The sequence below is a fragment of the Plectropomus leopardus genome, chromosome 12 (genome assembly GCF_008729295.1).
Source record: "Plectropomus leopardus isolate mb chromosome 12, YSFRI_Pleo_2.0, whole genome shotgun sequence".
Classification (NCBI taxonomy): domain Eukaryota; kingdom Metazoa; phylum Chordata; class Actinopteri; order Perciformes; family Serranidae; genus Plectropomus; species Plectropomus leopardus.
In genome coordinates, this window is record NC_056474.1 from 17,206,967 (window position 1) to 17,229,358 (window position 22,392).

The 22,392-nt window shown below is 41.5% G+C and overlaps 2 protein-coding genes across 3 annotated transcripts; both read left to right on the top strand.

The window, feature by feature from the left end:
* The first annotated feature begins 1,895 nt into the window (after positions 1-1,895).
* On the top strand, positions 1,896-12,678 carry mbd3a (methyl-CpG binding domain protein 3a). The gene is made up of 7 exons (XM_042498408.1): positions 1,896-2,070; positions 3,980-4,145; positions 6,864-7,001; positions 7,333-7,423; positions 7,516-7,693; positions 9,330-9,485; positions 11,759-12,678. The coding sequence occupies exons 1-6, from the start codon at positions 2,057-2,059 to the stop codon at positions 9,478-9,480; spliced, it is 738 nt and encodes a 245-aa protein (XP_042354342.1). The 5' UTR covers positions 1,896-2,056; the 3' UTR covers positions 9,481-9,485; positions 11,759-12,678.
* A 2,881-nt stretch (positions 12,679-15,559) lies between these two features.
* LOC121951532 (RNA-binding protein MEX3B-like) lies at positions 15,560-21,608 on the top strand. Of its 2 annotated transcripts, none has more exons than XM_042497893.1 (4): positions 15,560-15,740; positions 16,429-16,997; positions 19,969-20,213; positions 20,388-21,608. In XM_042497893.1, exons 2-4 carry the CDS (start codon positions 16,487-16,489, stop codon positions 21,606-21,608), a joined length of 1,977 nt encoding a protein of 658 aa, XP_042353827.1. In that variant the 5' UTR covers positions 15,560-15,740; positions 16,429-16,486. The 2 variants fall into 2 exon arrangements, with proteins under 2 accessions (XP_042353827.1, XP_042353826.1); XM_042497892.1 differs by having other exon boundaries at positions 15,562-15,923.
* The last annotated feature ends 784 nt before the right edge of the window (positions 21,609-22,392 follow it).

Genomic DNA, 22,392 nt, shown 5'->3' on the forward strand with positions numbered 1-22,392 from the left:
CTTCCTGAAAGCCCACATCTGCTCTGATTGGTCAATGTTTCGACTGTTCATCTCTGCACCGTCACCAAGGAATGACATTAATGGCAAAATAGCATCATTTTATTCCTTTATATGGTACATTATGGATTAGGTTAGAAAGTCTTAATTTGACCCCGAGGAGCAATTTGGTTTACGACAATAGTTAAGACAACCATTTCACACCACAATAAATAAATACAACAAATAGAGGCATAAATACACATAACATACAGTAGATCTCATCAAAGTTAGTTGTGGAGATTATGAAACATTCAAGGTTCATCATTAATTGTTCATGACAAAGAATAATAATAATATTAAAATTTATATCACCTTTCATACAAGAAATGCAGCCCAACGTGCTTTACAACAAAGGAATTACATGCACCAAGTGCTTCACGTGAAAAGACATAATAAAACCTGCATGCAAAATAAGATCAGCATAGATTATGTAGAATGCATCTCCACATGGATAAAACCCACTTTACAATACTAGTAAAAGTAAGAGTAAAATAGATGGAAAATAAAGCCCACTGTGATAATATACATAAAAATAAAGATAAAAATAGAGTGTAAAATGCATAAAATTAAGGAAAATACAACATTTTAAAGAGGTTCAGCAGTGCGTTAGTGTGAATTAGGGCCTAAAGCTTGTTTAAAAACCCAACAGCTGAGGAAATGAATGATCTAAGATATCTGTTAGATTTGGCCTCTCAGAGAAAGTATACCTCTTCACTGATGGCAGAAGTCAAAACTACATACAATATGACACATATGTACACAGGGCATCTCCCCCTCTCTCTTCCTCCCTCTCTCTCTCTCTTTCTCTCTCTCAGATATAATAAAATGATGATATAAATAATTACAAGAAAAAAATCAGTAATGATATTCAGATCAACAGCAATTCATTGGATAAAATTAGATGCATAAATAAAAAGGAGCAAGAACATTTTCTTGTGTGTGTGAGTTATGTCTACTGTATATAGATGTAACAGAAAAAAGTTAAAGCAAAAACTGAGATGTGCAGAAAATTAAGTATAAACGTAATTTCAGGTTGTTGTTCAGGTTGTTCTCTCTCTCTTTCCTGTCTTTGATTGTGATATCTACTGCAACTTTACTGTTATGTAAAACATCTATTGCACGTCTGTCCATCCTGGAAGATGGATCCCTCCTCAGTCGCTTTTAGATAGATAGATAGATATACTTTATTGATCTCAGAACTGAGAAATTGGGACGTAGCAGCGCCGCGCAGTAAGAACAGAGAATAAAGAGCACACATTATTGATAGAATATAAAGGAATGCGCTTAAAAAAACCTAAAAAAAACTAACAGACTGTACATATCTACATATATACATGTGTAAAGTGCGGAACAGTATCTGAATAAATAAAAATAAAAATAAAGTCAGCAGTGTAGAGTGACATGGAGCTAAGACCGGAGTTTAAAGCGCAGACAGGTGAGTTATTGTACAGGTGGATGGCTTGTGGCAGGAAAGATTTCCTGTATCTGTCCTTTCCTGAGGTTTCTACCATTTTTTCCCATGTTATAGTTATTTTATGGGGTGGGTCTAAGGACAGAGGGATGTTGTATGCTGTAAAGCCCTCTGAGCCAAATGTGATCTGTGATAATGGGGCTTATTAAAAATGACTTGACTTACTAACTACAAATAAATATAATGGGTTAAAAAGTACCAATATTTCTCAAAACCGTTGTAGAATAGGAGTAAAAAAGTACTTCGAAATTAAAAAAACACACTTTGTTTAGTTGTATTCCAGCTCTGACCGAGTGCAGTAAACAAACTTGTCATTTCGGACTATTTTAGTGTGGCGGATGTGTTCCGCTCATTGCGTAACCCGGCCGGCGGAGTGATCTGCAGCTGCGGAGGTCCTGACGGGAGACAGACGGACGGACAGACAGCGGGGATCGATAACAAACCAGACTCGGTGGAAAATTATGACTGCAACAAAAGGCAGCTAGCTGGCTTCTTATCTTTTAGTTAGCCAGAATCGGAGACGAGCAAATCTCGACAGCTACGAGCATGGAAAGAAAAGGGTGAGACTTTTAAATGTTCAGTCGAAGGAGTTGTTCAAATGAAAGTTTGTCTGCAGGAAACGCACGCATGCATACACGCGTTTTGCAGTTGAGAACAACAAATGATCGAGTCTGTGTTAATTACACGGTCGTTACACGAGTTAAACGTAGACTTTGTGTCCTTTCGAGTTTATTACCTTTGTAAACTTCCAACTTTGAACAATAGTAATTGATACGCTGCTCACTGCTACTTGACGTTTACCAGCGCAGCTAGCTTGATTAGCTAGCTAAGTTTCATTGTTTACACACGCTTGACTTGCGGCGCGTTGGGCCGCTGCAGACACGACAGTATCCGGTATAAAAACCTCAGCTGCAGCTCAGTTATCTTCTTGTAGATAAAGCACGTGTTTTCTCGTGTGTAGTTAACTGCTGCTTGCATGTGCTGTGAATAAGTCACTGTGAGCACACACACGTACTCTTGAAAAGGCAGCCTGTGTTTTATTACGATTACAAAGCTGCAGTAGGTAACTAATGTACCCAAAGGTCATCCACACAGGTGTTTTCACCCACTGATTACACTGTTACCTATGGGCGTGCACACACGTGCCTGATATTATTTATTCAACATAAAGACAAGTACAGAGGAGATGTTCACAATAGGTTCATATACTTATGATTTTTTTTTGTGTTTTTATGTCCATCTTCAACACCGCTAAGTACCTGTTCAATGGTAATACCACTTCCCACAAATCACTCACACAGTATAGGGAAAAGAGCACAAAAAATAGAAGAAATGGACATTTAAAAACAAAGGGAAGGGGGGAAAAAGAAAAAGAAAGAGGTGACTTTGCTGGTGTCTGACATTTCCTGATTCCTTGTAATAACACCTGTTAGGGTTCGACAGCCTGCACATTTTAATCATTTTAAAAGTTGAATGCAGTTTGGTGACCTCACTGAGGTATGGCCCATCAGCCTGTGAAGACATCCAAATATTTAGAATAACTGAGAAGCCACGTGTCAAAAGCCAAAACCGCTTCAGTTCTTTGAAACCTGGCTCATTATCAGTTCTCTTGTGCTGCATTCAGACACCTTTCACAAGCAGCTTGATCCTTTAAAGGCAATGGCCAACTTGGCAAGAAAAGTCATGCAAATTGCAAGACATTAGGAAAAAAGTGACAATAAAATGACCTAAAAATGAATTCGAAAAAACGGGTGGGTTATTTAAAAATGCTGATTTTTTTTTTTTTTTTATTAGAAAGTTTGTCCAGAAAAGTATATTTATAACTACAGAAATGTTTGTAATATTTAGAATTATATGGCATAATTATATCATAAAATATATGTAAGAAAATCTTTTTATTTTCAGTATTTTTCTAATATAATTTTCATTCTTTTTAGTTTTTTTTGTTTTTTAGTGCCATGTCCTAAGTTGCTTGTTGCTTTCCCCCTATGTTTTTGAAAGAAATAAAAACTATTTGCCCAGGCATTAAAGGATTTAAGGTACAGTTCACCCAAAATCAAAAATACATATTTTTCCTCTTATGTGTAGTGCTTTTTATAAATCTAGACTGTTTTGTGTAGCGTTGCAGAGTGTTGGCGATATCGGCCATAGAGATATCTGCTTGGCAGTGCTCCAAAAATTAGAACACCAAAAATGATAAAACCAGGCCATGATTTCTGGCAAGAAACATTGTTAAATTTTTAAAATGTTTTTTTTTTTTTGGCACTTCGAGCGCCACAAGTCAAGTGTCATTTAGTGCCGAAATCTCTAACACTCTGCAACTCACACCAAAACAATCTAGCCTGATAAATAGCACTACAGGTAAAAGGAAGCGGGGTATTTTTTATTCTTGGGTGATCTTTCATTTTATACCTTGATTTTTGGAAGAGGTAAACCTTTTGTTGACGAGTCTTCTGTTTTCCTCTCCAGTGTACCTGTTAAGCGCATTCTCAACAAGCCCCAGATAGTCCGCAGTCTGGGCAGCAGCCTTCACACAGATGTAAATGCCAGCCACTCCCGCGGTGGATGGTCGCTCCTGACCAAAGTGCAGCGCAGCAGACACAAGAATCTCTATGACATCAACCATCAGATCAGGGTGAGGCTGTGTTTAGTGTTGGTATTTATAAGCATAAATCCCTGTGTGCTGCTATTTGAAGGGAAAATATACCCTAAGGTGCTTTTTCAGTGATCTCTGGACACTACTAAACCACTACATAATGCCCCTAAACATATTCACCTCCCTTGGAGTTTTTAACATTATTGTTTTACATCATTCAATCGAAGTGGTTTTTCATTAGACTTTCTGACAGAGCAAGAGCCGTAAATGTTAAAGTGAACCAAAGGGATCGTGGAGGCATATTTGACAGTAATTGCAGCCGTGAGTTTATGTGAGCAGGTTTGTGTCAGCTTTCTACATCTTGACACTGCAGTTTTTCTGCAGTCTTCTTTGCAGACCTGCTGAAGTTCAGGTTACGTGGGGACCTGCCACACATTTTGGATTAATTTAGGCCAGAGGTGTCGAGCTCATGGGCCACATACAGCCCCGTTTGATCTCGAGTGGGCTGAACCAGTAATATCATTGCATAACAACCCCGAAATAACGTCTTCTCCAAATTTTTCTTTTTCTTTCAATGTAACAAAGTTTAAAAATGTTCATCCATTTACAAGAAAGATGATGAACAGTGTGTCTTATTCACTGTCATTACATCTTATGTTTTGACGCCTGTTTCGTAATACTGGAATCACCACAACAGACTAAAGTAGAATTTATTGAGGAAGAAGGTGAAGTTATCCTCCTCCGTACAAACCATTAACAAGTCAAAAGTTTTCTCAGTGCCTCAGCATTAGCGTTTAACCAATATTATGTGTAGCTGCTGACTTGCGCAGTACCTTTTAAATATAACCACAAAAAGTTTTTTTTTTTCGGAGACCCTGGACCCTTTAATGGGCCATGTGTTTGACATCCCTGATTTAGATGACCAAGGATGCATCAAAGTGTTGTTTTGAACCCCAAATTAGCACAGCCTAAAAGCCTAGTTTAGCTCTGATTATACCATAAAACCATCTTCCACTTTGTTTCAGAGTCCACGTGCCTTCTGGCAAACACTAGTTAGTGTCATGAGACTCTAACAGTGGATTTCTTTGCAACTCCCCCATAAAATTTCAGCTGATAAATAGCCTGAGGAACAGTTACTATGACCTACATAATAAACATTTAATAGTTTTCTCCAGTGAGCTGTAATACTGGGTTTCTGACATGACTATATACATGTATTTTATTTTTATTTTGACACTAAATATAGTGTACTTGGTAGTTGAGAGTTGCCACAAACTGATTTGTTGCCTCCCATGCTGTTAAACCTCTCCCACAGTCATTGTTTTATGATCGACTGATGACTGTGCTACGGGGAAATGTGCTTTGAAATAAATACAGGCCTTTATCTCCGCTGTTCAGCTTAAAGAGAGATTTATTCCTACGAACTGCTCTTGCGTCACAGTAATTATCCAAGTCTGATGCAGTGTTTCACATTGTCTTTTCACAGTCCACAGTAGGGCCGGACGATATGGCCGAAACATAAAATCTCAGATTTTTTGACACCAAACCTGATAAACAAACTACAAATGACAAAGAAATTACTCAAAACAAGTTGGGCTTTTATTTTAGCAATAAAAACAACCAGAACAAAGCTGCAGATGTGCTGCGCAGCCCACTAGGACTGTGGAAACCCAGAAGGAGCGGCGGAGAAGAAAATCGACATTTGCATTTTTAAAAATCATCCTCAACCACAAATTCCAATTAATCGATACATTCGATTTACCGTCCAGCCCTGGTCCACAGAATTACATAAGGGATGCTGTATCCCTGTTAGGTACTGACAACAGTGAAAATAATGCAGTCATAGAAATATGATGCTAATGTGCAAATTGGTGAAGTCATCTGAATTAACGTCAACATTAAACTTTGCTGAATTCAGTTCATTAGAAAAGTCCTCACTGCGATAGTCTGGCGACCTGTCCAGGGTGTACCCCGCCTTCTGCCCGATGACAGCTGGGATTGGCTCCAGCCCCCCTGCGACCCTTACGAGGACAAACGGTTACAGAAAATGACTGACTGACTGAGAAAAGTCCTAAATGAAACATTTGAATGTAATTAAGAGCTATGGTGCGCATACTATAGTTTTCATGCTACCAGTCCAGTGAGCGAGCACATCAGTGTAACTATAAAAACTCAAATGGATGTCCGTGGCGAGCAGCGTCTCTTCTCCTCCTGCCTGTCCCAGATTGCAGGGCCCGAGAGGAGGAGAGGAGGAGAGACCATGCGCTGATGGCGGAGAGCCGAGGACCACGATTACTTTGAACAGCATGCATGGGAATGAATTACAATATAATATATTTTTCTCTTTCCCTGGCGGTCTGAATAAGGGGGTGATGATTTTGGTTCTATTATTTTATAGTTTTGTTTATATGAAAAGTGCTATACGAATTAAGTCTGATTGATCGATTTTTCAAAATGAAGTCGCTAAGAGGGTCTTAAACAACACTAGTAACTTCTTACTTCCTTTCATTCATTTTTTTTCCATTTATTTTGATATGATGCCTTCTGGGTGCATCTCACATAAGATTGTAAAACACAATTCACAGAAGGAACCACCAATAAAGAGCTCCTTTTCTTCTATCCCAGGACCTTTCCAGACAACATGTCAATCTTTATGTCTCACAAATCTCGAAAAAGTCTCATTTTATTATAACAGAAAATCAACCAAAGCCGGTTATTAGAATTTTGTCCGATCAGTTATGTTGTCATGTCTTAAAGGCCAAACCTGATTTAAACACAACACTACCAGTTCGACAGACAGCATCCATCTTCAAACAACCAGTGACCAAGGTGACAAATCATCCCAACAACAAGGTGAAGACAGACCCGCAGAAGGCTGTGGACCAACCGAAACAAGTGAGTCAGGAAACGCACACATTTCAGTGTTTATAACTCTCTTTCGCCTCTCTGTACTTTTTTGTGTTGTCAGGAAACTGCAACACCAGCATTTATAGTGTAGAAAAGGCGAGTGAGTGTATGTAGTTGTAATGTTTTGCATAGATAGATGAGATAAATAACCAGGTGCTCTGTTATGTCTCTTTCTGACGTTGCTGTTGTGTAGAGAGTGCTCACAAGTTTAACCAGCACAGTTCACTATCCTTATAAATTATATTTCGAATGTTCAGTTTGGGAAAAAATTGTGCTCAAAACTCAACCAGGAAATTTGTTTATCGGCTTCCATCCTCAGCTGTTCTGGGAGAGGAAGTTGAGCGGATTAAATGCGTTTGATATCGCAGACGAGCTGGTGAAAACTATGGATCTTCCCAAAGGCCTACAAGGTGAGCGTTATCAAAACAAATATGACAAACATGTATGATTCAGAGCTTTTTTTAGAAGCTTGACTCATTGTTCCCTGTTGTCTTATTCCTAGGTGTCGGTCCTGCGTGTTCAGACAAAACGCTGCTTTCTGCCATCGCCAGCGCTCTGCACACTAGCCCCGCCCCTGTCACTGGTCAGCTCACCGCTGCAGTGGAGAAAAATCCTGGAGTGTGGCTCAACACAACACAACCTCTCTGCAAAGCCTTCGTTGTGACAGATGATGACATCAGGTATGATGCTCCCCTCTGTGGGGTTGATCAATATCATGAAAACTTTGGAAGTAAAATCCGAGGCACAATAATGGTGTAACATTCCCGCCTTGAACGGGCCGTATAAAGGGGGCTTGAGAGAGCCCTCTCACCTTGTAACACCAAAAAAACACACAAACTTTATAGTAATAATACTAGAAAACAAACGCAGTGTGCACATCTTCCCACCTCTGCTGAAATTTGATCTCCTTCATGTTGCTGGTTTCAGCTCAGCGGTAAATTGTGCGTGTCCTTTTAGACACCAGTGGCTGTTTATAACCAAACATAATATATTAATCACAGTTATACGCTTATTACTATTGCAACACGAGTTGGGCATTGGGACGCTGTGGGCGCAGGTTTTCGATGTAGGCGTAGCAGCACTGGCTCACCTGTGTGACAGCATTACAGGCAGCTGGTCCGGTCACTGTGGTACCCAGAGGCACGATGGTTTCGGCGAGCCATTCAGCATTCAGTTTCTCTTAAATGGCGTTGCGGGAAGTACAATAGTAGGAATAGAATGACTCATCTTTTCCCTCATGCCTTTTTTTCCTGCCTCCTTTTAATTCTTGTTTTCCTTGTGCCATGACACAGTCAGCACAGGTCACTGATGTAGTTTACTCTTTAATTTGCCAGAACTTGTTATTATTTCGCCAGTTTGTATAAAATCAAACCGGTTTAAGGTTGTGCGTACACCAGACGTGTCCAGAAAAAAACGGAAATCAACCCAACTGCACATGGCTATCGTTAGTTTTTTAAGTATTTATGCTAGTGAAGATGTTGTTATTGGTTTCACGTATAGAGCAGACGTGTTTTCTGCCTGAGAAAGAGCACTCTGCTTTAAATGTGCTGGAGTTGACTGAAACAGCTACCAGGCTGGCATTGAATTTTGTCTTTTTTTTTTTTGCTTTTACTGTAAAGTGTATTTCTGCTCCAGTTCTATGAAGAGGAAGTTTCTGTTCTCTACCACCCACTGCTTTTTCCGCTTTTCTGTTAAACGTGTAAATTTCTTTAAAAGTGTTATCCTGCAGTGAATAGATTTCGGTTGTTTTGACGTTTCACCTGCATGTCTACAAGCTAAATAACACACAAACCATACACACGCAGTACATTGTTCTCTGAAGTTCAGTGTTGAGACTGAATTTGCTGTGTTTGTTTAATGCATTTTAATCCACTGGTGAAGTCAGTTCACTGTTGCGACCGGGAGATCAACAGTCCAAGCTTAACACAGCCATACTGTGTCGCGCGCACAGCAGCATCATACACTGAAAAATCTCACCATTTACTTACTCTTCATTTTGTACACAGTCCAACTAAATGGGTGACTGTTGCAGATTCTGACACGTCACACAATAGCTTCTGCACTGATGCTGCGAACGTGTGCGGCTCAGTGGGTGACGAGCACAGATCAGTCTGTGACTCATGCCAAAACTGCACAGGCTGAAACTGCACTGTGCGGCGCTTTGGTGGCCACCAGATGACAATTACTGAACATTTTCAATTGCAATCAGGTTTCACTACTTGTAAGTATGTCTAAATCCTGTACATCCTCATCAAGTCTGCCATGAAAGGTTTGTTGTCATTAGTGTTTAATGTCTTCCTTGTCTGTGTCTCTCAGGAAGCAGGAGGACCTGGTGCAGAATGTGAGGAGGCGGCTGGAGGAAGCCCTCACAGCTGATATGTTGGCTCATATAGAGGACACCGTTGCAGAGGCAGCAGCCAACAAAGTGGAGGAGAAGGTTGAGCAGGTGGACAAGGACGAATTATAGCCAAGGTACACAAAACTACAGGACTAGGTTTAGTGTTGATGAATCTATTTCTATTGGTTCATCCATAACTACTCACTGACTATTTCAAACCGTTATGAGCTGCAGTACATGTGATGCCGGCCTTACACCAAATAACTTTTCAAGCGCAGTGTCTGAATAAAATCATGTGCTCCTGTGATCTTGATCATTTGGTGTAAGGTGGTCAGAAAAAGCTGCCGTAAGTCTTCTTCTCGTCTTTACACTTATGAAATTAAACATGTTTTATATTATTACATTAGTTTAAGTTTTTAGTCTTGGCTCAAACAAGTTGTGCTCTCTCCAGCGTCACACAAACCCCAGTAGCAAACAGGGTCAACAGTAAATCTGGAGAGGACTGCTGTGCTGTGGAAAAGGGGGAGAAAGTGGAGATGTGGAGTGAACGAGTGTTAGTGTTTAATTTGCCGTGTATCTGATCCACTGATCAGCATGTATTTTAGTGAAAAATGCTGATATTTGATACGGTTCACCTCTCACACCCACAAACTTCTCTTGCTGTTAAACAATGGAAGCTGGTAGTGAGTCAAGGCAAAAAAAATGTACACCAATACATTTTATCTTTCTGCATTGTATTGATGCTGAATCGACAAGAATACTGTCGACATTTGACGCCTGTTATCTTAAGTTTCTAGAATGATGTGTTTTGCGGACATGTCAGGAATTGTTAATATATCGTATTTCTTAAAGGGAGTTTGACATGATATTTTCCACCAGGAGCAGGATGGAAAATAACCTCAAAAGGAACCTAATTGTAGTTTTGCAAATAATGACCCTGAAATCTCCCCAGTCTATAAACAGGCGTGTAGGGTGTATAGAAGATTATGATCTACCTGTAGGCTGGAGTTTACATGGTATACGTGGCCTTGCTGGAAGGTATTACAGCCCATCATTCAGGAGAGAGCGCGTCTTTAGAGACTGACATAACATGTTTAAAGAGAGAAATGAATGGCTTATCAGCCATTGTTGAATGCCAAGTTTTGCTGCCCCCGGATGGCATCTAAGTCATCGGACACACCAACTCTCACCCGAAACCTTCTCATGTTCAAGTCCTGTCCACAATCATTTTCCTGGCCACAGTTACATTTCAGAGGGAAATAGCAGAATGACCTATATATGCTGGTAAAGTGCCGTTTTTAAACTCACACAAGACACAACATTTACTCTAGATTTAATTAATTAAACGTACCTCAATATCATTACCCTACAGCCATTAACGCTTGGATGTTTCAGTGAATTCCCTGCACTTTCCGAGACCGTACAGCAGCGCTGATGTTACTCTACCCATTAGCCTGTTTCGCCGATTCCCATAACGTTATCATGCAGGGATCTGCAACCTCAAGAACTACACGTCCTTGGAGGCTTAAACTTTTTCACCAGTAGCTAAACAATAACACTAGATAAAGAGAAAGATCCCAAAATCGCCTTTGGCAAATCCACCAGACTCTTATGTAAACAAACTGATTTTAGCATGAATTGGACCAGCATATTTTCACATTTAACTGCTTTGGTATAAATAAACCCTTAACTCACCCAGAGTTGTTGATTGTTTAAACAGCAGAAAGACGAACTAAGACAGTTTTTATGAGTTCTATCTAGTTTCTGTCAACTTAAAATGCAGTTTTTTATGATGATAAAATTAGAGTAGTTACATAGCATTGTAGTCTGGTCGCCGTTTTCGCTCGATACTGGACCAATTTAAAAAAATGTTGTTCCCATTAATCACTTAGACAGGAAGACTTTGGAAAATAGGGTCTAGGTTGAAAAATACCCCTAACACACAAGATGTGACGTTTCTCGTACATTCCCAGAAATCCTGACTGCATCTGTAGCAAACACTTACCCATCAGTTTAGAAGGATTCAGGTTCACTAACATGCAGTCGGTAAGAACAAAATCGGCTGGTGTGCAGTTGTCATCTGCATCTGTGATATCACTCCAGAAGGAGCACCACATTAAATTGTTCCTTATTTAAATTAAATTAGGAGCGGCTCAAAACAATATAAATTTTGCATAAGCGAAATCAAGGTATTTATCTAAATAAATCAGAGAATAAAGTAAGATCATCTACCAAATAAACAAAAACTTTAAAAAACAAAATCTGATGAACCGTCCTCATTTTGAAATTCCATAAAAAATAAATCTCATCTTACAATATAAGTGAATGAGGTCTGTTGTCTCTGGATGTGAGAGGGTGTCTTGTAGTGTACTGGAGGCATAATGTGTCTTTCTCATCTCTCCCACAGGTTTGTTTGACACGAAGTTTGCTGGTAAACTCCCTTCGTTTTTAAATAATTGGCTCCATGAAGATTCTTTTATACACTTTCAGCTGAAATAGGTCCTAAATGCAGATATTCTGCAGATTCTGTTTATCCAATCAAAGACTGGTTTCTTTATTTGTGTTGTTTTTTTTGTTTTTTTACATGTGACAATGTAATCCTGAAAGGGTGTTTTGGGTTTTCAGTTCATTTTTACCTCTTCTATACTAATGTATGGCAACTTTCTTCAGACTATCTATACTGTTTATGTTTTCACTATCTCACCATTGATACTGTTAGAGTCAGAGGAAATTACCGTTCCTACAGCAGTTTACGGCAGTTGTGGATGAAGCTCCATACAATGCAGTGTTACGTTTTACAGCTGTTAAAGCTCAAAGTTAAAAACACAAACCCGGTGTGTGTGACTGACGTGCGTGTGTTGAATGTATCGGTTCATGTTGACATCTTAAAGTGTGTTTCTTTTTTTACATGTTGCTCTTTTATATTTTACTCTGGCACTGTAGGTAGTGTGTTTATGTTTGGAAACATAGAAAGGGTGCAGTGTGTTTACATGCATGCAGCACTCTGGCGGCTGTGAATACATATTATCATATTTAGTTTGATTAAAGGTTTTACAGCTCAGCCCAGTTTTATTTCTCACCATATCCTGAGTGTACATGGTTTTGAAGTTTAAGTCATTGTATTTGTACTTACAGAAGAATGACCAGAACTGTCTTTCCGGCTACGTTTGAGTTTAATCAGTAAAAAAAAAGGTGTGGACGCTGAGAAAATACGAACACAAATACAACACTGATGTACCTCATAACAAGATGTACTGTACCTCATTACAAGATTCATAATTTGTCTCTGTACTGCTGTGTCACTGTCAAATAAATGCAGCTCTTTTATGACTGCTGTTTTTGTCATTATCACACTTAAATGTAGGATGTTGGGATAGATGGATTCACATAGTTCCAGTCTATCTTAAAACAGTTCTCACATGTTTATATGTATATAATATGTAATGATTACCCTTTTCTTTTCTAAAATCCACAGTAGTGCTACAACAAAGTATTATTTTCAGCACTGACTAATCTTTTCACAACTGATTAATTGTTTCGTCCAGGGATCGGCAACCTTTTTGATATGAAGTGCCATTTTTAAATTTTACTGTTTATCATTTTGCCATATCAATATAATGTCAGTCTCAACTCCTCAAGTAGCTCAATAAAACTTTACTTATGTTCTTCTTTTGTTTGAGACAGCTCCTCCCTTACAAAGTTGTCACATGTGGTATGTTATGTCAAGTGCGATGTTAAATACTGTGGCGTCTTTCAGATCAGCTGTCTGCTGCACTCAAAACATTTTCACTTTTTGTCACACAGTTGCTAGTGTGCCGTTAGTTAAACTGCTGTATGAAAATGATAGCACATGTGCTCAATATTGCTGAGCCCTGGTTTAGTTTATTAAATGTCAAAATTATGAAACAAGCTAATTACAATTGCACAGAACCTTAAGTGACATCTTCAGTTTGCTTCTAACGCTCAAAAACTCCTCACTTACTGCCATAAATGCAGAAGAAAAGCAGGAAGTTCACATATATAAGAAGCTGGAACCAGGAAATTTAAACATTTTTGCTTGAAAAATTGCTAAAAAAGGAACATCCAGTAGTTCAACTCGTAAAGTAAGTGTCCCATGTACAAAGGCTGTGTGCCTGCCACAGCGGCTGTGGGTTCAAAAAATTACTTAAATGATAAATCAATTATTAAAGTAGCTGGTGATATCTTTCCTGTCCATTTACTGATTGATTAATCGATCAACAATTGCACCTCTTATCCACATTCTGTGCTGAGCCAAAGACAATATGAGCTGGTCAAATTAAGTTGGAATCTTCCAACATTTAAAACTTTTTGATACTGAATACCCACTTTGTGTCATTCGGTGTAAAAACTTTTATAGGAAAGCATTTATGATTATTCAGTATGTTGGCTTTGGGGACTGGGATACAACTTTAAATGGTTGTACTTTGTATTTAAATATATAAATACTTTGTATTTATTTTACTTTTCAAAGAAAATATTTCCATGTGCTTTGATGTTTTCTTTAAAAATTCCCCAAATAGGGGTGCCCATAGCTCACCTGGTAGAGCAGACGTCCCATGTTTGGAGGCTGTGTCCTCGCCACAGTGGCTGCAGGTTTGACTCCAGCCTGTGCCTCATGTCATCCCCTCTCTCTCCTCCTTTCTTGCTGAATCTGTCAAATGTAATAAAGGCAAAAAGCCAAAAAATTATCTTTTGAAAGTTTTTTTTTTTTGTTCTACAAAATTATGCTATTTCTCATAGCCAGAAAAGCATAACAACATCTGAGGTTAAAATAGTGATATTTATTAAATATGACTTTATTCTACTTGTCTTATTTAAAATTGCATGCATGCATGCTGGTTAGTTAGTGGAAACGTGGTAAGAGTGAAAAACCAAGGCTTTGTCAACTACAGAATTTCATCTAATTTCACTTTTTCACTTTTAAACATCAAAGGGTACACTTTGAACTGCTACAATGTGGTGGAGGGAGGGTCATACATTTTCCCTGAAGTCACTCAGGAAAAATATTTGTAGTCTTGGGGAGGGTTATAATTAAAAAAAATAAATAAATAAGAAGTGAAACCCCAGCCACCCCCTATCTAATAAATAAAGAACAGTCCCTTATTATTTTTTTATCACCTAAACAGGGGTGTAGCACCAAATCCTGGACCCTATGCATAAGAAATCTCTGTGGGCCCCCCACCATTCCTCTACTGATCCTACTCTCTCATGCACCTTTTGACTTTTCTTTACAGTCATTTTTGCTTTCTTTCCCCTTCCTTTCTTTCTTTTCTTTTTTGAAACGATGATTTCTCTTATCAAAGTACAAGTGACGGTCTGTGTCAGCCCTCAGCAGTAGTTGTGTCCAGGTACAACTCCTAGTGCAGTCCTAGTGCAAGGGCGGGCTAAACCATTTTGCACCTTTATGGGGTCAGAGGGAACTCAGAAAGCTTTTACTTTTTTTAAAGGTGTTTTTTTTTTAATATCGTTTTCTAAGCCTTTTATTTGATGACAGGACAGCATAAGCTTGAAAGGGGTTGAGAGAGGGATGACATGCAGCAAATCAAACCTGCAGCCGCTGTTGTGTCTACACGGGTTGCCAGCTCTACCAACTGAGGTACTGGGCGTCCCACTGTCACTATTTTTTTATGCAAAGTTCAGTTTTTTAACCGATTCATTCATCCAATATTGATTTAGTTTTACCACTTAACAATGAGTGACTTTTCAGACCCCCCATCCGCACAGACAACAACGCCCCTGTTCATAGTACAAGAAAACATTTGTCATTAATATTTTATGTATTTTATTATATTTTATTATTACGTGTTGACATACTTTTAAATTAACCTATTGCATTCCATGATATTTATTGATGTCATTATTATTGTTGTTATTTTTTTATCGTTATTTACTCACAAAAAAGTGCATGCACACACTGCTTGAGCATCATCAACACCTCATTGGTAGCCATGATGAACACACCCAACTATGACCACATTTTTTTTTAAAGCATGTATCAATGCGTGTACAGTCTGGCTGCAAAGACATGCATTAAAAGAGGAGGGGGATAAAGTAGTGCCCTGCAGACTGACAGACACAATGGCAATGACAGCAGCGGTGGCTGGTCGTTGATGCTGCATGTGGCCTTTGAACCCATTGTTGTGTCGCGGGTGACGTCAGTGCCGTGTGCGGGAGACGGAGCGGCGTGCGCCTGGCGAGACAAAGGCGGCGGACCGACCGGGGTCAGGCAGCAGCAGCAGAGAGCCGAGAACCACTGTTTTTTTTTTTTTTTTTTTACTAACTGCTAACCCTCAGCAGCGGTTCCTGACTGACTGTACGCAGCATGAAGACCCGGTGACACTCCCAGGGACGGACTTTTCCAGAAAGAGGTGAAAACTGCCCTCTTTTCGGTTTTTAACGTTTTTCTCCTACGCCCCCCCGTTTAGCGTGCTAGCTAGCTAACCCGCTAGCTGCCACAGCTCAGTGCTGGTCTCCTCCTCCTCCTGGCTGCTTCTCATCTTTCCCCAAAAAACTGGGCGACGGGCGAAGGGAGTCGACAGAGGCAAGATAAAGTAAGTTCGTGTGGTTTTTGCACTTGTTTAATTTTAAAAATCACCGCTGAGAATGAAGTTGTCAGAGCGGAGCTAACCAGCTAGCCGCGGTGCTCCCAAACAAAGGGGTCGACAACGTGACTGAGTGCCGACTATGTGGAGCTAGCCTGTTAGCTCGGCAGTTGGGGCTAACAACAGATCATATGCCTCTGGTATCTTTTATTTTTTAATCTGTTCAAAACGAACGCGAGTGACAAGAGTTGGTGCAACAAAGGTTTTGGGTGTCTGTGCATGGGAATTGCTTGTTTTCTGGTCCTGAAGCGGACTATCCTGACAAAACAACCAGCCTCCTGGATGGTTTCAGTTGTCAGACAACAACAGACAAAGCAAGGCGCCCAAATCAACACTGCTGCTGTTTATATGAATGATCCGGGGCAAAACTGTGCTCGTTCAGCTTTGTTTTTGAGTGTTTAATGGTAAACGAAACGCTTGACTTTTTTTGTTGTTTTTGCAATTTTTATCGCAGAAGACCTCCCAGTAAACAGGCATCCGTGATCTGATGTGAGATCCACGGAGAGACTATAATGCCTAGCCCTTTATTCCACCCCGAGATTATGGACCACGACGTGGTGATCAGCAGCCAGCACAACGGGGTCGGTCTACCCCGAGAGACGGACCAGGAGTCTCGGGAAGAGGACCACCAAGAGGCGCTGCGCTTCGCCCTGGACCAGCTGTCACTCATGGCCCTGGAGAAGGTGGACTGTGGGGGCGGCGGTGGTAGCGGAGGCGGCGGGCTGGTCGACACTCTGGATGGGACCCAGGCTCCGGGCTCTGAGGGCTGTAACGGTGTGGGCGGAGGGGGCTACGTGGATCTACAGATGCTGGAGCATCCCAACGGGTCCAGGGACTCGCCGACGTCCTGCTCTCCGTCCCCGGAGTACTACGGCTCGGGCGGGTACCACATGGCCGGGTCGCACTCCATGCTCCACGCGGAACAAAGCTCCGTCCTCTGCAGCAGGAAAAGAAGTGTCAACATGACTGAGTGCGTGCCTGTCCCTAGCTCGGAACATGTGGCTGAAATAGTGGGGAGACAGGGTAAGTGTTTGATTTTCTTTATTTTTTTGCCATGCACACAAACATGTGCCCACCCTCATGGGTTTATAAGACATCATTACAGTACCGTTACAGTTATAAATCCAAAATACGCGTACTGCTGAGACACCAAACATAATACTCTGCCCTCTGTCCCAAATCTGATAATCAATTTTAGACACTACGAAAACATATCTCAATTTTTTCCAGCCAAAAGAAATCAACATGAATTTTACTGAAAAGGACATCCCTTATATATTGATACGCAGAACAATAAAATAAATTTAAAAAAAAGAACCTCATTCTCAGTTTCTGTCACACAACAACAACAAAAAAACTCCTCTCTTTCAAAGTGGCATTAAGATCCCCAGTCTTTGGGGCTAATGGTAATGTTTCTGAGTGTAACTGTACACATTTGATTTTTGTTTAAATTAAACTTCACATACGGTTTTACACTGTAGCTGTTATTTATGAAACAATAAGTTCTTAATTTTGGTTTGTACCATATATCAACAGACCATTTTTCTCTGTACACGAGGGACATTTTGCTCTTAATCTCCTTAATATCACAGAGCAACCTGTTCTGGAAATTAAATGAAAAAACGTTCAAATAAAACAACGATTTCAACACCTGAGAAAGAGCATGGATGCGAGTGATGCTTAGTTAGTGAGGATTTATTTGGTGTTTGTGGACAGCTTGTTCAGGCAGCATGCAGCCTGGTTGTTCTTTGTTTGGGTGGCAGTCTGGAGAGAGGAGGGTCTCTCAACTTTTACAGCCTGAGCCTGGTGCTGTGGTCGGGTTGCACACCCTGTTTTGACTCTTTAATGTCAGCAGATTGCGGATACTCCGGTTAAAAAGCCCTGCACGCTATATTTATATTAAATTTATAACAGTATTTAGACAATGCTTTGACATAGAGTGAGAGAGTGTGGTTGATGAGTAGGAGGGAGGGGGAGGGGTGGGAGAGGGTCAGACAAAGCGGCAGATTGTCGGGAGTCTGGACATGTCTAGCAGCCTGCACCAAACAAAGAAAATATATTGAAATAAGCCGTTTGTATGATCGCACACACCGAGAGGCAGCTCTTATCACCACACTTGCTTTTTTTAGTTCATGCATATGTTTATGGTTGGTTATTGTTGTCTCCGTTGAGCAGATTTTGAGCTGAAACGGGGCAGCAGGCGCACAAACACGGGACTGGGCGGTGTTACGCCCTGCACCCAGCTCCGTCTGCCGATGCTGCTGCTCGCCTCTCAGCCGCTACGCTTCAAACATTTATTTTTTTCTTTTTGGTTTTAATCAACACATGTCCTCTACTTGAATTAGGCTCATGTCGTGGGTTTGTTTCGCCCGTCGCGGCCGCGGCAGCGTTACGGCATTGTTCTCTTTGTTTGAAAAAGCCATGCTTGCTGCTTCCCAGAATGACATCACACTCCGCGCGCCCGATTGGTCGGCGTGGACGAAGCGTCCATATTTAAAGAAACAGAGCAGCGCGGCTGATCCTGGCAGAGGAGCATGAGTTGACACAAGCAGTGCAGCAGTTATTGACTTTGGGCAGACATGCTCCTCAAGAATATCCTACACGCACTTTGCTTTCGCTGCCACGGATACGATATTGTGATGTTAAAATATTCAGAGGGTGCATTTATAAAGCGCTTAACGTGGAGTGATGCGGTGTTGATAATTTCTAATATCTGTTCATCAGGATTCAGCAATCTAACGCATCCACCATACACATAAAATGAATCGGACTTCGTTTTGTAGTCTTTTTTTCTCAATACACTTGCACAAAAAAGGATTTAACAGCTAGGAACAGGACAACAAAGCTGACAAAGGTAAATAAAGAAAGACTTATGTACGCTAGTATGTCGAAGAATAGTTGTTTATGTAACTATTATACCGATATATAAAAAGCACAGTTGACCAGCAATAAAAATAACAAATTGAAATGTCTTTATACAAGTCAAGTGTTCTCTAAACTGTAAACTTAACAAATAGGATGCAGATCACCATGTGACATACTGTATATTGTGTGTGCAATATTGTATATATGTTGATAGTTGTTATTCTGGTCATTTTTATATCAATTTACAATTTTTCTCCTTTTTTTGTATTCTGTATTCTCCTTTTTTATATTCTGTGTTTAATGTTCCACTGAGCTGCTGTTACAAGTGAATTTCCTCAGTGTGTGGATCAGAGAAAGCCGTCTTATCATAAATAGTGCAAATATTTATTATTCATCTCATCTGTTTGTTTCTCTAGTATAGTAACACCCACTGTAGTTTAATGAAATGCAGTCTGATACAACAGTTCTGCATTAAGTCCCTCTTGAATGAAGGTTGTAATGTTCACTTTTTGTTTTAGACACATTGATTTGACTTTATGGCCAATTTGGAGACTGCGGTTTGTGGTTGAAATGCACCAAGAGGTGTTTTTTGATCTTTTGTCCACCTCATTAATATCAATAAAGGCAGCTAAATACTAGAAATAACTAGGGTTGGGGGGGGATCCATATAGCACAGATTAATCTTAATCACTCTAGTAATTATTTTACAACATGAAACCTGCTACGACCGCTAGGACAAAAACACTACTCATCTCTGTACTTACATATAATGCTGTATTTAGAAAACAGTCATTTGTCCAAAAATCAGTCTTAATTTCGTGAAAAGGTCTTAAAAAGCATTGCATTATGTGTTTGATACCTGTAGATATCCTGTAACAACACCACAAACTACAGTGTCCACTAATAACCTCATGTAGGTGGGCTTTATTATAGAAATGTATCAGACTATATACGTTTTAACATAGTATAGTTAAGAAGTGCTAGTAGTGTATATACTGGAACTGTTTTCTCAGACTTAATGTGTATAATATAATCACACTTATATGTTTGTCTGTGTTATGGGTGTTTATTTATACATGGGGGTGTGTTTGAATGTGTATAAACAATGTTTCTGTCCTTCATCTTCCAGGTTGTAAGATCAAGGCCCTGCGTGCCAAAACAAATACCTACATAAAGACTCCAGTCAGGGGCGAGGATCCGGTGTTCATCGTGACAGGACGCAGGGAGGATGTGGAGATGGCCAAACGTGAAATTGTCTCCGCAGCGGAGCATTTCTCCATGATCCGGGCGTCCCGCTGCAAAGCTGGGGGGCCTGGAGGAGGTGGAGGCTCTCTTCCCGGACCACCACACTTACCTGGACAGACCACCATACAGGTACAGAAACCCCCTGTGGCTTCGTCATCATGCTGTGTTTTTGTTTTACTCTCCCCGGTAACAGAGGTATAACTGGATACATTATAGAACATCTGTTTAAAAATGAAAGTACCAAACTTTTCTGTAGCTTGATGTTTTTCAAGACATTACATTTGTCTCCTGTCACTGATCCAGGTGAGGGTGCCCTACAGAGTAGTTGGTTTAGTTGTTGGACCAAAGGGAGCGACTATCAAGCGCATCCAGCAGCAGACTCACACCTACATTGTGACGCCCAGTCGAGAGAAAGACCCGGTGTTCGAGGTGACTGGCATGCCGGAGAACGTGGACCGAGCGAGGGAGGAGATCGAGACCCACATCACCCTGCGGACTGGAACCTTTGTAGACCTGCAGGGAGACAATGACTTCCACTCCAACGGCACTGATGTCAGTCTAGAGGGCCTGGGCGCCTTGAGCGGAGGGCTGGGGGCGTCTCTGTGGTCCAGGGCCACCGGCCACCATTCTGCTCCCCCGCCTCCTCCACCATCCCCACCTCCTCCTCCCCTCCCCATGTCGATGCACCACTCCTCCAGCCGGAAGATGTCCTCGTCAGTCGCCTATCACACGCACAATGGCGGGATGAGCTCCGACAACTTCAGCACCGCTCGCAAAGCCAACGAGGGAGGCAGCCCCACCAGCCCTTTTAGCACAGGCTCCAGCAGTGCTGGAGGAGGATTCACTTTTGGGGGCGACTCCACCCCAGGGCTGCCCTCCTCGGATGAACTGGGCTTTGAGTTCAGTGCCGCCAACATCTGGGCGCCTTTTGTCAACGGTGGAACAGGCAATAAGACGGCCGGCTCCTCCCAGCAGCAGCCTTTACGTCGCAACAGCAGCGGCCTCAGCGGCGGAGCCATCACCCCACGATTGTCTCCAACTCTGCCTCAGGACACGGGTGTGGGCCCCCTCGATCACCCGTTAGCCCGTCGTGCACAGAGCGACCCCCTCAGCACTCTCTCCTGGCTACAGTCTGGCGGCGCAGGAGGCGGCTCCTTCTCCGGAGCGTCCAGCTCCAGCTCCGGCGGCTCGTCAACTGGCTACTCCTCCTGCTCGGCCTCCTCCCTGCCCGGCGGCTCACCCACTGACTCCGAGGGAGGCAGCAGTGGTGTGGGCCTCAGCTCTGGGATGCTGAGCCGGCTGAAAGGAGGCTCCGGCCCCGGGGTCGCAGGCCTGGTTGGCGTCAGCCCGGGGATCAACAGGGACTGCTTTGTGTGTTTCGAAAGCGAGGTGACAGCAGCCCTGGTGCCTTGCGGCCACAACCTGTTCTGCATGGAGTGTGCCGGGCAAATCTGCCAGTCAGCGGAGCCGGAGTGCCCCGTCTGCCACACCCCCACCACACAGTGCATCCGCATTTTCTCCTAATGCAGGGGGGGTTCAGGCGTGGGGTAAAATCTGGGGGGAGGGGGGTAGGAAGAAGACTGGGGTGGGGCACCAGCTGTGGGAGAGGCCATGGAAGGATCACACTAATAACTCATACACACACATGATGGACCATAATAAATGCATAATAGAGATGATGATACTATACGGATGTTGATTTATTGCTGATAGCTGTCAAGATTAATAATAATAATAATAATAATAATAATAATTAATAATGACAATGACTTATTTTCAGAGTGAAGTTAATTGAAACTGGTCTGCAGACAGTTGGGGCTCAGACAGTCTCTCAGTGGTGAACTTGTGGAAGGAAACTAGTGTCTTATCTCTCTTCAGGCCTTCATTTTGACCTGGAGCAGCCCCGGCTGCAGGTCTGTCTCGACATTTTCATCATTCTGGCTTCTTCAGATCTCTGCCTGCTTTCTCTCTCACAGCCTTTCCTTTTGACACTTTTGTACTTAACAGATATTTTTCGATGAAGCTGTCAATGAGGCCTGCACTTTTCTACTCCTTATTTTAATGTTCTTGACAGGACACAAACCGTTCCAACAACCCCTCCCCCCTCCTTATGCTTTCTCCTTTTGCTCTCACTCATGCTGTCGCGGGGTTGCTATTTTTCTGAAACTTTTTTAAAGGTCGGCATGTAGTCAGGCACCTATCAGAACAATAAGAGGGACCTCTTAAGGATGACTTCCTGTTTCTCGTTGCCACACAACAATTAGCCATCAGTAATGCCATATGAATGCTATTAATACGCGTCTCTGAT